The following is a 12932-nucleotide window of genomic DNA, read 5'->3' on the forward strand; positions in this document are numbered from 1 at the left end:
CCAGGAAACTTAACTTACCCTTTTGTGTCGGCGAACAACAGTCATGTCGACGTCTGAACTCCGTCAGTATTCCCAAACCCCTGTTTTTTTTAGCGGTGATTTTCGTTGCTTCCTTCAGCTTCTTTTGAAACAAAACTTTTCTTCTGGCTGCGGCGAGTAACCGACGTGCTGTTGTGACCCGCGCTGAAAATTACGTCATCACGCGTTGCTATAGTGACCAGCCACGCTGAGGCTTTACTCAATCTGCAATGGAAAACGGAAGTATAATGGGCCGAGGCGGGCCGAGGCAAGCTGTTACCAGCAGTGGAAAAACGCCATTAGTCTTCCATTTATATATTACTGGCTCAAATGAGTTTTTTCTTCCTTCTACTCTTAAAATCTTAAAGGATTTGGTTTGTGATCTCTCCATAGCGGGAGTGTGACTCCTTGTTCTGCTGTTTTTTTCACTGCTGAATCTGTGCTTTCTGTTTCCTTCTTTCTCTCCCCCCCTCCTTGGGTCAGACCTGTTAGTGCGGTTAGTATCGGTGGACCTCCATACGTTTGGACCCGACGCCCTGACAGCGGTGCGATTGATCGAGCATCAGGCCAACGCCGAGCAGGCGGCCGAGGTCCGGCCACAGCTGGTGGAGCAGGTGCCCGCAGCCACGCAGGGAGTAGCAGCACCTGGTGAGTGTCTGCCCGCACCACATCATCTCTCACACTGCTAATGAGAGTGTGTCTAGATCCTTTTACTTAAGCACAAGTACTAGTACCACACTGTAGGACTCCCCTCATCCAGGCTACAAACACTTTCAGTTATTCCCCTCAGGAAGGCGTTACAGGTCGGTCAGAACCTGCACATCCAGGTTTAGAGACAGTGTTTTCTCCACAGCCTTCACAACTCGAAACATTCAATTACAGAAATAGGACTTCATCATGAAAAAAAAAAACAAATTAAAAAGGCCCTGTAAATAATACAAATGACCACAAGGGCACACACACACACACACACACAACAAATCCCTGTGAGGTTGCTGTGGTTTGATCTGTGATGGTGTGTAATGAACTGTATGTCTGAGCCAGATGAGGTTTTAAAAGATCCGAACTAAAAAAAATACTTCACGGTAAATTAACTGCATTTATTTAGCATTTTTCATGCCTTAGCTCAAAGACCCTCAAAACTAATCCACCATTCAAACGCACTTTCCTTCCCCTCTGGCAGAGCCATTGGAGCCCTGCGCTGCATCCTTCCCTACAAGCTAGTCACAATCAGTTTGTTTTGTACCCTGTCCTGCCCAAAATACCTGCTGATCATTCATTAATCAAATTGTTCCCCGTCACTTGGAAAGAGTGGCTTTGGTTTTACCTATGGTGGAAAACTACAGTACATTGTAGTAGAATTCTTCATTACCTATTTGCAAATTAATAAGGACGGCCAGAGTCAAGCAGTACTCCATATTTGAAGCCGCTCTTGTCTGTGATGAAATGAGTTGCAACTGTTAGAAATGCAATGTTTGAAGTAGCAAATATAGATGATAGGAATCTTACATTTAATTTTTAACAGTTTTGATGACATTTTAAAACCACCAAGAAAATTAGACACTTTATTGTCATTGATTAAAACAAAACAAAATGTCATGGTTGGCAGAAACAAAGGAATTCAAATGCAGATGTAAAAGCAGCTTTCCAAATTTGGATGTGCGAGTGAGTGAGCAAACAGGTGACCCTCTGGTGGGAATAAAATTCTTTGGCTGTCAGAGGGCTGACATTACTATGCTGACATCTAGTGGACAGCCTGGAGAGCACCACAACCCTGAAGTTGCTTGAACCAGTGCAGCAACTCACCAACAACCTCTAGCTTTTGGAATCAAGTCAATTACACCGAAACATTTATTGCTTTAAGACTTAAAAGTTTTTCATTTGTATCTTTTCAGTAACAAGGGTCCCAGTTCAATCCACCCCGCCGCCACCTGGTATTGTTGAGCTCGATGGGGAAAAATTTACACTGCAGTGGTAAGATTAATTCATCTATTGTATGTGTTTTTGTAAATCTGGATATTTGAACTGAATAAAAATGCAAACAAATGTATGGTTTTCCCTGTACTAAGGCTGCGCAATATGTTTTTATTTTTATTTATTTTTCCTCAATTGTCATCACAATGTCAACTAGTGCCCCCCCCCCCCCCCATGTATGCAGCTTTGTTGCTTTCATAGTAACCGCTCTGTGATTGTTTGTTTTTTTTCCCAACAGGCTAAACGCACACTTTGAGACAAACCCTGAGGGCTCTGTGTCGCGATCTGAAATTTACTCAGAGTACTTGGCCACTTGCAGTAAAATGGGACGAAGCAACATCTTGAACTCCACCGGCTTTCTCAAATGTCTGCGGTCAGTAGTCCCGTTTCCTTCCCCTGTCTGAAGCTTCTCTGTTCCCCCAGCACAGAGCACTGATGTCTTTGTCCTGCCTGAGAGACTTTTCTCCGTTTGCTACACAGCAGTTACTGCCCTTTGCCTTTGTAGAGCAGCTCTAATAAAGCATAGCTGTTTGTTTTGGATAAAACGGTGATACAAACATCATTTTAGTCAATAAGGTTCTGAGTTAACGTCCTACAGAGCCAGTGATAATCTACATGCAGTAGTAGCTTGGCAATATGGAGAAATCACATATAACAATATTTTTGACCAAATACTTTAGGTGTGACCATTGGTGCTTTGACAAATATTTACAAAATAGATTTTTGATAAAAAATCAGCAGTAATGTAGATATGACTAAGCGGTGAAGGTAAATAGAACAGTGTGGTAAGTTCAGAAAATTACATCACTTTACTGTCATGTAGCCTTTAAAACCAGGAAACACAATCCTTGTCATACTATGATATCCACAATTTAGGACCATGTCCTGTCTCATATATCAATGTCAATATTGTGTTGATTAATTACTCAACCCTAACACGCAGTAACGCCTTCTTTCTATTTCAAAAAAATATATATTTTAGTGGAAAAGCATTACTTTCACAGTGTAGGTTGTACATATTGTTGTTACTGCAAGTAGATACATACTGTATATCATTGTCTATATGAATTGTAAAGCTAGGGACTTTCAGTGCAGTCGCAGACAATTTTCATTTTACTGTCTAGCTCTTAACAGCTTAGCTGTTTTGAGTTTTAATAGTGGTAATGATCATCCAGAAAGATACCAGTAATTGTTCTTGCGTTGTGATGAACCTGTGTCTTCTCCTTCCACCACAGGACTGTGTTTCCCAACCACACAATGCGACGGCAAGAGGAGACCAAGGCCACTGGTCAGCTTCACATTCTCCTGGTAGGGCTGAGGCGCAGGTCGATACCCCTGCCCATCCAGCTTTACTACCAGCAGCAGAATCCTGCCGCAGCTCCAACGCCTCCGGCAGCCCCCGGAGACCCCCAGGCCGTGCCTCCAGGTAGAACTAATAGAATTAAAAGGTTTACTTCCTTCCATTCACTTCTTCTTTGGGAGTGATGATTAGAAGGGTTAAAAGAGTCTTTGTGAACTAGGAAAAGTAGTTAAGATAACTCAAGGAGCACCTTGACCTGAACAGTTCTGTGTTTGTGTGTTAATGTTTGACCAGGTTTACCTCTTGGGTCTCCCAGCCTTGGAGCCCAGTTTGTCCGGGCCCTGGGCCCCAGCCTCAGCACCCCCGGCGCCGCCCCATCCATGGCCTTGACTGCACAGGAGCTTCCTCATCAAAGCCACTCAACTGTTCCCCGACACCAGGCGCAGGCGTCTCCGCAGTTACCGCCGAATCCTCTGGCGGCGGTGCAGCAGCAGGTCCGACCTGGTCCGGTGGTCCAGATTCCAACGTTGGCACCGGCCGCCCAGAACCACAGCCCCCAGAACCTTGGCGCTCCTGCTGCAGCTCAACAACACTCCCCCATGCTTCCCACGGGGACGCCAGTCACGCTATTTCAGCAGGTACCGCAGGGCCACATTCTTACCGCCAGGGTGCAAGGGGTGTGCCCTCCCATCACCCAGCACCCGGCCCTGCCTCAAACCCCTCTCCCGTCTGGGCCTCAGGGTGAGGTTCCCCAGGTGGAGCCCTGGTGTGTTCCTGGAACATCGACACCCTGTTCTTCCATCCAGGTGGGGGCTGGTATTGCCGGCGTGCCCAATTCCCAGGGCTCGCGCGTCACATTTCAGAATATTGCCCCCAAACCAGCGCCAAGCCAGTCAGGTGGACCAGCAGCCACAATAGCCACTCCCAACCAGCAGCCACCAGCTCAACAGCAGGCGCAGAGTGTTGTAATAGTTGGCCCCAACCCCCAGCAGAGCGCCGCCTACACCCCTGCCATACACCAGATCGTTCTTGCCAACCCCTCAAACCTTACCGGTGCCCAGACTATCCAGATAGCAGGGCAACCCGGAGCTGCTTCCAACCCCTGCCCGCCCCCTGCTTCTCACTCCAACACCCTGCCCAATCAAACCGTCAGCCACGCACTGTCCATGAAACGCCAACAGCAGCAGCATCAACAGCAGTCGCAGCTCCAATTTATTTCCCCAAATCCCCCCTCTCAGCCTACCTCCAGCGAGTCCAGCTTGATCAAACAGCTACTGCTTCCAAAGCGAGGGCCTTCTACTCCAGGAGGGAAGCTCATCCTACCCGCTCCACAGGTTCCCCCTCCCAACAGCACAATAGCCCCAGGTCCACAGCTAATTTACCAGACGAGCTATAGCACCCAGAATCCCCCTCCTCAGCCTCAGCAGCTCAATGTCCAGCTGGTTCCTGGTCAGCTTCCTGCTGCAGGAGCCCCAGCCCTCCAGACGGTCCAGCTCTTGCCAGGCCAACTCATTTCCACGAGTAGCCCCGGGGCAGCTACCATCATCCAAGCCCCCACGGCAGCTGGACAGGTCACGTTCACCGTGGTTCCCAACACTGGCTTCACCTCTACCGCTGCTGTAGCCGCCGTCAGCCAGGGTGCCGTGGCGACTGGAGTCCCCCCATCGCCGTTTTCTGCTGCAACGGTGGCACATCACGCCCCAGCAACTCCACCGCCAGCTCCCCTCAGAGGAGACAAGATCATTTGTCAAAAGGAGGAGGAGGCCAAGGACGCCACGGGGCTGCACATCCATGAGCGAAAGATTGAGGTAATGGAGAACTCATCTTTGGCTGAAGGCGACTCCAACGGCAAAACCAGCAACGGCGACGTCGCGGCAGGTGCCAAGCTGCTAAACGGTCGGAAGTGCATGGAGTCAAATCTACCTCCATACCACTCAGGGAACAGCCAGGGGGTACTCAACGGCCCGGCCACGGAGGGTCACCCTGCTAATGGGAAGCAGGCTCTCTCCCCCAGCCTGAACGCCCCTCTGGAGGGCAACCCCGACCCCAAAAAGACTCTAGTCAACGGGGTGTGTGACTTTGATCGGGGTGACTGTGGTGGCAACATAAACAAAAACATTCCAAATCACATTGCTTCTAAACAGTACTTGGGGAACGGGGAGGTGGGCCCCTCTGAGAAGAGTCACGGGTCAGACCCCCCTCTTCCTAGTCCTCCTCCCCCCCAGCAGGACACTGCCAAAGCCCAACAGGCTGAGCGCCTGGCTAACGGACCCCAGGCAGCAGGCAACAGGCCTCCCTCGGAATTAACCAATGGACCTTTGGGGCCGGGCCACGCTGTGCATGTGCTAAGACAGCAACTGCTCCCCAATTCTACCCTACCCTCCGCTGTTACTGTTACCTCCCCGAGTCCGGCCGCCCCTCCTGCGAACGGAGTGGCCTCCGAGGCTCGAGGTCTCAAGAGACCAGCCGACAGCGAGGACCGCGGCGCAGCTTCCTCGGGGATCCCCAATAAAGTGGGAGTGCGCATTATGACAGTCAGTGACCCCAACAACGCCGGCAGCAGTGCCACCATGGTGGCGGTGCCCGCAGGAACAGACCCAAGCACAGTAGCCAAAGTAGCAATAGAGAACGCCACTCAGAGGAACTGCTTGCCCGCACTGGCAGCTGGCTTAACGGTGAGTCATTTTGTAAAGCTAGTCTTACAGTTAGTCACGTTTTATCAGTCACTTCTAGTGTGACTCAATGTCAGGTCTACTATAAAATGCGTCTTGCATGTCTGTCACAGACACAACAAGGTGAGTATTTGCATTTCCAAGTAATGTACGTGGTCTGTTGCTACTGTGTTTGTCTAATGTACCACCTATGTATTTGGTTTAGGGTATCATTTGGTATTTTCATTGAAAACAAACTGATTTAGTAACACAAATGATGTTCCCTTCACAGTCTAGCGGACAGGATAGAGTGTTTTTTTTTTTTTTTTTTTTAAACCTGCATTTTATGATTGCTAATGTAGGCAGCTGTCATCTGTTCATTTATGACTGTTAATCAGTGTTTCATTGACTCGACTTTTAAGATGTTAGATACTTTAAACATAGTTCTATAACATAACTTGTCAGATTAGAGCCCGATAAAGGATCGGGTCACAAAACAAACGGATATCCCTAACATTAGTTATTTGTAGTTATTAATGAGTTCTCACTAAAATAATAATTTGTTTTTATTGTCACAACAGAACAAAGGAACATCAAAATATATTAAAGGTCTGATAAATGAAATGTATAAAAATACAAACTTGAGATATTAAAGTTAAAGCCCTTGGACCAAAAACACATTACAAAAGAATAATCACTGTTACCAACAGGGACGCTGTAGAGCGCCCTCTGGTGGACAAACTATGCAACACCAACGCTCATAACATGGTTGACTCTCCGTTTTTATTTTTTAAATATTCATTTATCTGAATCCGTTGTCATTTTAAATGATTCTGATGAGTGAATATTTATTTTGTTACAAAATCGGTCATTATAAATGCAGATACCAATATGTATTTCTCAGGCTCATATGTATGAGCTCAGATTCCTTTCACCTAGACAGAGCAGAAACGGCTCTTTGCGTCCTAAATTCGGTGCCTCCCTCTGTCATAATGTTTCCGCCTGTGGGACAACATGAAGAGAGAGGCTGCTAAGAACGCATCAAAAGCCAGAATGGGCCTTTTAGGCTACATTAAAACCACTATGTTTCGGTTTTTAAAGGTGCCGTAGGTAAGACTTAGCGTGCGTACACACCGCTGCCATCTTGAGCTTCAAAGAAGCTCTGGCTGCCCCGCCAATGACGCTTGTCAAAGAGTACGGGTAAGCTTTGTGACGCTTTGACTTCTGATGCACGGCCAATAAACTGACACTAGAAACCTTTTATAAATTTGTATTGTTAATTGGTAGCAGCATGGTCTGTTAGTAGTTAGCTCGCTTGTTAGCCGCTGAGCCGCAGCAGAATGCAGGCAGAGCAAGCAGCTGCCGGACTAACCTGTTGATCCGTTCAGGACTTCACTGTGAGCAGAATGTTTAGAGACCATGTGGCTGGCAAGTAACGTTAACTGGTCTCTGTGTACAAACAACATTATATCGTAAACGATAGGTAACCCAGCAACGGCGATCATATGCTTGTCCTCAGAATTCAGTTTTGGTAGGATCGAAAGTTTACATTGTATGTTTCTCCAGAATCAGCCAGCGCGAAGGACACCTATATTTTGATTGGTTGCTGGCGTTTGCCGCTGCTTGCCGCTTAACCGCGTCATAGATCATTATCATGAAGTTAAAAAATTTCAACTTTCTGATTGTTGCTCAACAAGGGCTGCATGATTATGGCCAAAATGACAATCACGATTATTTGGATCAATATTGAGATCACGATCAATTATCCCAATTATTTGTTGATTTTATCCAAAACAAAATTTAAAGTCACATAGGCCATTTATAACTGCTTTCACATCTAAATTGTGCTACATTCCTCTTATGTTGAAGTTGTATGTTGTACATACATACAGCCGCTACACATGTAAATGAAAACGATCCGAAATAAATAGTCTAGGATATATTTAAAAAGAATGTATATCTGTGAAGGCTTCTTCACTTGTTTTCAACAATAACTGATTAAAAGAGCTGGGGAGAGTGCGATGGACATTGAAAATGAATGACTTCCGGAAAATTTAGAAGGTGTGTATGCACGGTTAGGGTTGCACGATTATGGCCAAACTGATAATCACGATTATTTTTTATCCATATTGAGATCATGATTATTTATCACGATTATTTGTTGATTTTAACCATAATACATTTTGTTGTCACATAAAGCAGCTATAAATAGCCTGCTATAGCTTGTGTTAACTGTGTCAATCACTGCTCCGGCACTCATTCTCAACACCTCCTAATGCGGTAGGAGGGGCTCAGGATACCGTTTTGGGCTTGAGCAGAAAGTGAGCAGGGACAGAGATGTTGTTCATGTTCAGAATCTTAACAATCCTTCCTACAGCACCCTTCAAGCGGAGTTTTGAGCCAAAAGCTATATCGGTGCACAAAAGTGCTTTTAGCTTTAATCTCCGTTACAAACTAATATGACCCAAACCTCATATCTCATGAACATTCTCATACACTGAGCATGCACAGGCTAGGTTAAACGGGAGGCAGCATGTTTACCCTGCCTTGCTTGTAGTTGCAATGGTAACGTTAGTAGCTTAGTCTCAGAGAACGAGACGTCTTGACTGATAAGACCCAGTCAGAAGCCAAAGCGTTGGCATCAATGTCTTGGTTGCCGGGTTAAGGTTAGGGAACATTATTTACCAAAACTAAACTGGTTTTAGTACGATTGCAGTGTTTGATTCTGAAGTACACTGTTATGTAACAGAATTGAAGGTGTGTGGGTGTGGGTGGGTGTTGGTGGGTGGGTGGGTGTGTGTGTGTGTGTGTGTGTGTGTGTGTAAAATGGGGTCTTTCATTATATTTTGCCACGGCTTTCTTTCTGGTGTATGCTACACTAGTCTGTACTGCATGAATGTTATGGTAAATCATCAGACTAATAACTGGTGTGTAAAATAAGACTTTTGTCAGCTTGGTGTTGTACTGGAGATGGTTACCGTTGTGAAAAACAAACTGAAAAGAGAGAGCCATTTAAAAATAGTTCTGAGATTCTCCAGGCGTCATTAATTTCCACTGTGCAATTAGTTTTAATATAACTCAACCACCAACACATTTATTGCATATCGCTTGTGTTTAATGTCTGGAGGTTAAGAAAGTGAGGCCAGTTAAGACCATGTGGCTCTCACCGATACCCACCTCCTATAGCAAAGCAGCTGAGAGAACAACTTCTGCCAGTAGACAGGCCTGGGTTACATCTCAGCCAACAGTTTTTGTTTGGGGAAAATTACAGTTGCAGCCGGTGAATATTCTATTCTAGCTTTTAAGAAGTCCTTTTTTATTGTTGTCAATTTTTTTTATGATATTCCAATATATCGGCCATTATATATATTTAAGAAGAAAAAAAACATGTAATATACGTTTTCCCTACCATTAGTTATTTGTAGTTATTAAAAAAAATATATTATTTGTTTTGTCACAACAGATCAGAGGAACATCAAAATATATTAAAGTTCGGATAAATAAAATTTATAAAAATACAAAGTCCTTTTGAAACAAAAACACTAACTAAAAAAAAAAACGGTGTTGCCAACAGGGACGTTGTAGAGCGCCCCCCGGTGGACAAACTGTAATACCAACGCTCATACGTGGTTGACTTTAATTTTTCAATTTTTTAAATATTATCAGAATCATTTACTTGTCATTATAGATATTATTTATATAATTTATTTGTCATCATATATTCTGATGAATGAATATTTAAATGAAAACTATATATTTAAAGAAAAAAAAATTGGTCATCATAAATATTGATAGTTCGGGAAATGTCCAATATTGGGCAATAATATTGTTTCTAGTATATTGGTATCAAGTTCACAGTACACTTTTCTCACGGTATTTTAACAGAATGAGCTGCAGACAAATATTCCTTTATTCAAATAAACTGTCAAAGTGCAACTGAAATTGTATTTTATAAAACAAAAATCTAATAGATTAATAGATTTCTTTTCTTTTTTGGAACAAATACCACATCATTCAAATAAAAGAGTCAGGAAGATGTAGTGACATCTGAAGTCCAACAAGTGAAATCGAAAGCAGATCACGCCCTAGGCCGCAGCTGCTCTCTAAACCAGTTGTATTCTTTACATATTTTATGTTGATTTTTAACAAATTCACAATGCACGGTAACATCCCGAATAGAGGGTCGTAACTTAATGGTGTCTCCTTTTTTCATGCCAATTTATTTTTCCCGACTCTTCCGCAGCCTACACTTACCCCGCCCCCTGTATCCCAGCCTGTTCTGGGGGGTAACCACAGCCCCCAACCCTCAGCACAGCAAACCCCTGCAGCACCTCCAGAGCAGAGCAGGAAAGCAGGGCAGAACTTCAAGTGTCTGTGGCAGTCCTGTAAACGGTACGTGTCAGTCACAGAGCGCACCTAGTTCTCCTTCGCGGAGCTTCTGCTGACTGGTTCGCCTTTTTTCTCTAGGTGGTTTGAAACGCCGTCTCGGGTGTTTTACCACGCGGCGACGCAACATGGCGGAAAAGGTGCATATGGAGGCCATTGTCAATGGGAGGGATGTGAACCCTTCCCCCGGCAGAGACTGTCCTTCATCACACATCTACAGGTAAGACTCCCTGCGCTTAATCTGTGGCTGGCAGTGGAACACTCGCCATGCAGGGAAATCTCTTCTCAGTGTTTATGTTATTGCACCTTTTCATAATCTCATTAACACATCGACATAACAATTTATAACAACCAAAAACCGTTCAAGATTGATCTAATCAGTTTCCACTCTTTCTTTTCCAGGATAAGCACTGTTCTCGAGAGGCTTTGCTGGCTGGACTCAAACTAGAGGAGCAGGCACAAAGTCCCAATCAGACTTCTTCCCAGTACATACACCTTTCTTTATTCCTCTTAATTAATGATGCATGAAACCTTTTTTTTCAATATCTGAAGCATTGACTGGTGGTTTTCATTGTTGTCCGGTAGATGGACGTTGAAATAAAAGTAGTTAAAATGGTAGATGGAAAGGGATTTTTTTTTTGTAATGGGCTATCCTGAATTGACATGGAACAAATCAGAAATATTGCATTACAATTTTCTGGGGAAGACTAGTGTGGTATTTGACAGATGACATTGATGTATTGTGTGTATGCTTGGTGTGTTCTACAGGACTCCGCCAGCGGCAGGCAGTTCTCAGACACCGCGAGCACCCAAAGCAATCGTGAATCATCCGAGCGCAGCTCTCATGGCCCTCCGCAGAGGCTCTCGAAACCTGGTCTTCAGGGACTTCACTGTGAGTAGAACTCAACAGTTACCCCAGTCCTCCCCCATTTTTCCTTGAAACACACACACATTTCCAGGTCTTTCTCAGGCTGAATACTGCATTAGACTGTACATTAGGCCTGTGCGATCTCTAATAATTTCAAATCATCCAATCGTGGTTACTAGAGATTGCCAATAGGGGATCTGATCGCCAGTCTGGGTTTAGTGAACTCGTAATATGAAACAATATATTACGCATATGCAGTATTACAGTATTACGCACTTTCACCAATGAAACTGGCAACACCGGCTCGGCTGTCCTGTCCTGACTCCTGATTGGCCGACGTGGGGATGACATGCTTCTGTGTTAGCGTCTTGTGTCAGTAGCTTAATGCGGTTACTTCAGTCGTATTCTTCATTACAGCAGCTAATTATCCACTATATATTTAAAGTATACATTCCGCTAGTTCTCGCTAATCCCACAGCTGTTTACACGTCATTTAACTCTGTTAGCTACTTTAGTTTGGCTGTTAGCGGTGGCTTTGCTGACTCAATGGCTCAACTGTAGTTTATTTTTTGTGTTGGAGGCGAAGCTCCAAACTACGGAAACTCTATTGTTGACGTTAGGCAACATCCGGGAGGCCAGGCAGGCTGGGTGACGGTCGGAAGGAAGCACGGCCCGTCAGATGAATGGATAAAGGACGGCAAATCCTTTTTATAATATGATGTGTAGCATTTAAAATGCACTTGTCCTTATTAATGTGGCTCAGTGGGTGGACTTTGATGCTCCACTAGAAAATAAACAGGACGGCAAAGATTGTAGATATTATAGTTCTCATAAAGCCTGGAAATCCAGACCCAAACCTGAAAGTTTAAGGGTTTGGCATCGAGTATTGAAAGTCACCCGTCTTTAGGGGCGGCACAAAGCGTGCATTCGTCATCTGTTTAACTCGCCTCTAGCCTGCCCATATAAAATCGCCGCCTTTATCAGATACACCAATGTGATTGGTTTAGCTCGCCTCTGGCCCGCTTGTATCAGATACACCGATGTGATTGGTGTAAATCGCCTCTGGCCCGTCTGTATCCCGAGACATGGATGTGATTGGTGCAGCTTGCCTCTGGCCCGCTTGTATCAGATACTCCGATGTGATTGGTGCAGCTCGGCTACAAGGGTATAGTTAATGAGCAGCATTACTCAATGCCAGAGTAACTTGCCGAGCAAATTCATATGTGCTCTTGCGAGAACTCTGTATTTCACGGGTATAATATTAAATTGGCTAAAATCGCTTTAATAAATGCGTAGGAATTTCCAACTTTCTGCCTATTGTGGTATTTGCAACTGTTAAGTACACTTTGTAAATGTTATACTGTTTTTGGGACAACCGTGTGTAAGAACACTCATCTCGTTGCTATGTTACTATCGCAACTAGAATAAATGGATGTTCCACCTTACCCATCCAAATGTCCAAATAAGTGCTTTTCTTCAACTGCCTCTTCTTCTGAACCTCTACATCTTATTTGTTCCCTCGCCTAGGATGAGAAAGAGGGACCAGTGACCAAACACATACGACTAACTGCTGCCTTAACTTTAAAGAACATCGCCAAGCACTCGGACTGTGGTCGCATGTAAGTCTCCTTCTGCCTTCGGGGAGTGCGGAGTGGAATTTTTCTGGTCTTTCCTGCTGTTTGTCCCTTTGCCAGAAAGATGTCATGAAAATGACATGAGTATGGGAAAGAAAAAA

The 12932-nt window shown here is 44.7% G+C and overlaps 1 protein-coding gene across 2 annotated transcripts in view; it reads left to right on the forward strand.

The window, feature by feature from the left end:
• arid2 (AT rich interactive domain 2 (ARID, RFX-like)) overlaps positions 1–12932 on the forward strand; it is a 49315-nt gene that overhangs the window by 34519 nt on the left and 1864 nt on the right. For both annotated transcript variants that reach the window (XM_034863341.1, XM_034863340.1), the window contains 10 exons: positions 502–666; positions 1914–1992; positions 2231–2365; positions 3228–3418; positions 3587–5967; positions 10187–10335; positions 10411–10549; positions 10732–10814; positions 11098–11221; positions 12725–12816. In XM_034863341.1, the coding sequence (XP_034719232.1) occupies positions 502–666; positions 1914–1992; positions 2231–2365; positions 3228–3418; positions 3587–5967; positions 10187–10335; positions 10411–10549; positions 10732–10814; positions 11098–11221; positions 12725–12816 (3538 nt within the window). The remainder of the gene's footprint in view (positions 1–501; positions 667–1913; positions 1993–2230; positions 2366–3227; positions 3419–3586; positions 5968–10186; positions 10336–10410; positions 10550–10731; positions 10815–11097; positions 11222–12724; positions 12817–12932) is intronic.

Source organism: Etheostoma cragini, chromosome 23 (genome assembly GCF_013103735.1).
Source record: "Etheostoma cragini isolate CJK2018 chromosome 23, CSU_Ecrag_1.0, whole genome shotgun sequence".
Classification (NCBI taxonomy): domain Eukaryota; kingdom Metazoa; phylum Chordata; class Actinopteri; order Perciformes; family Percidae; genus Etheostoma; species Etheostoma cragini.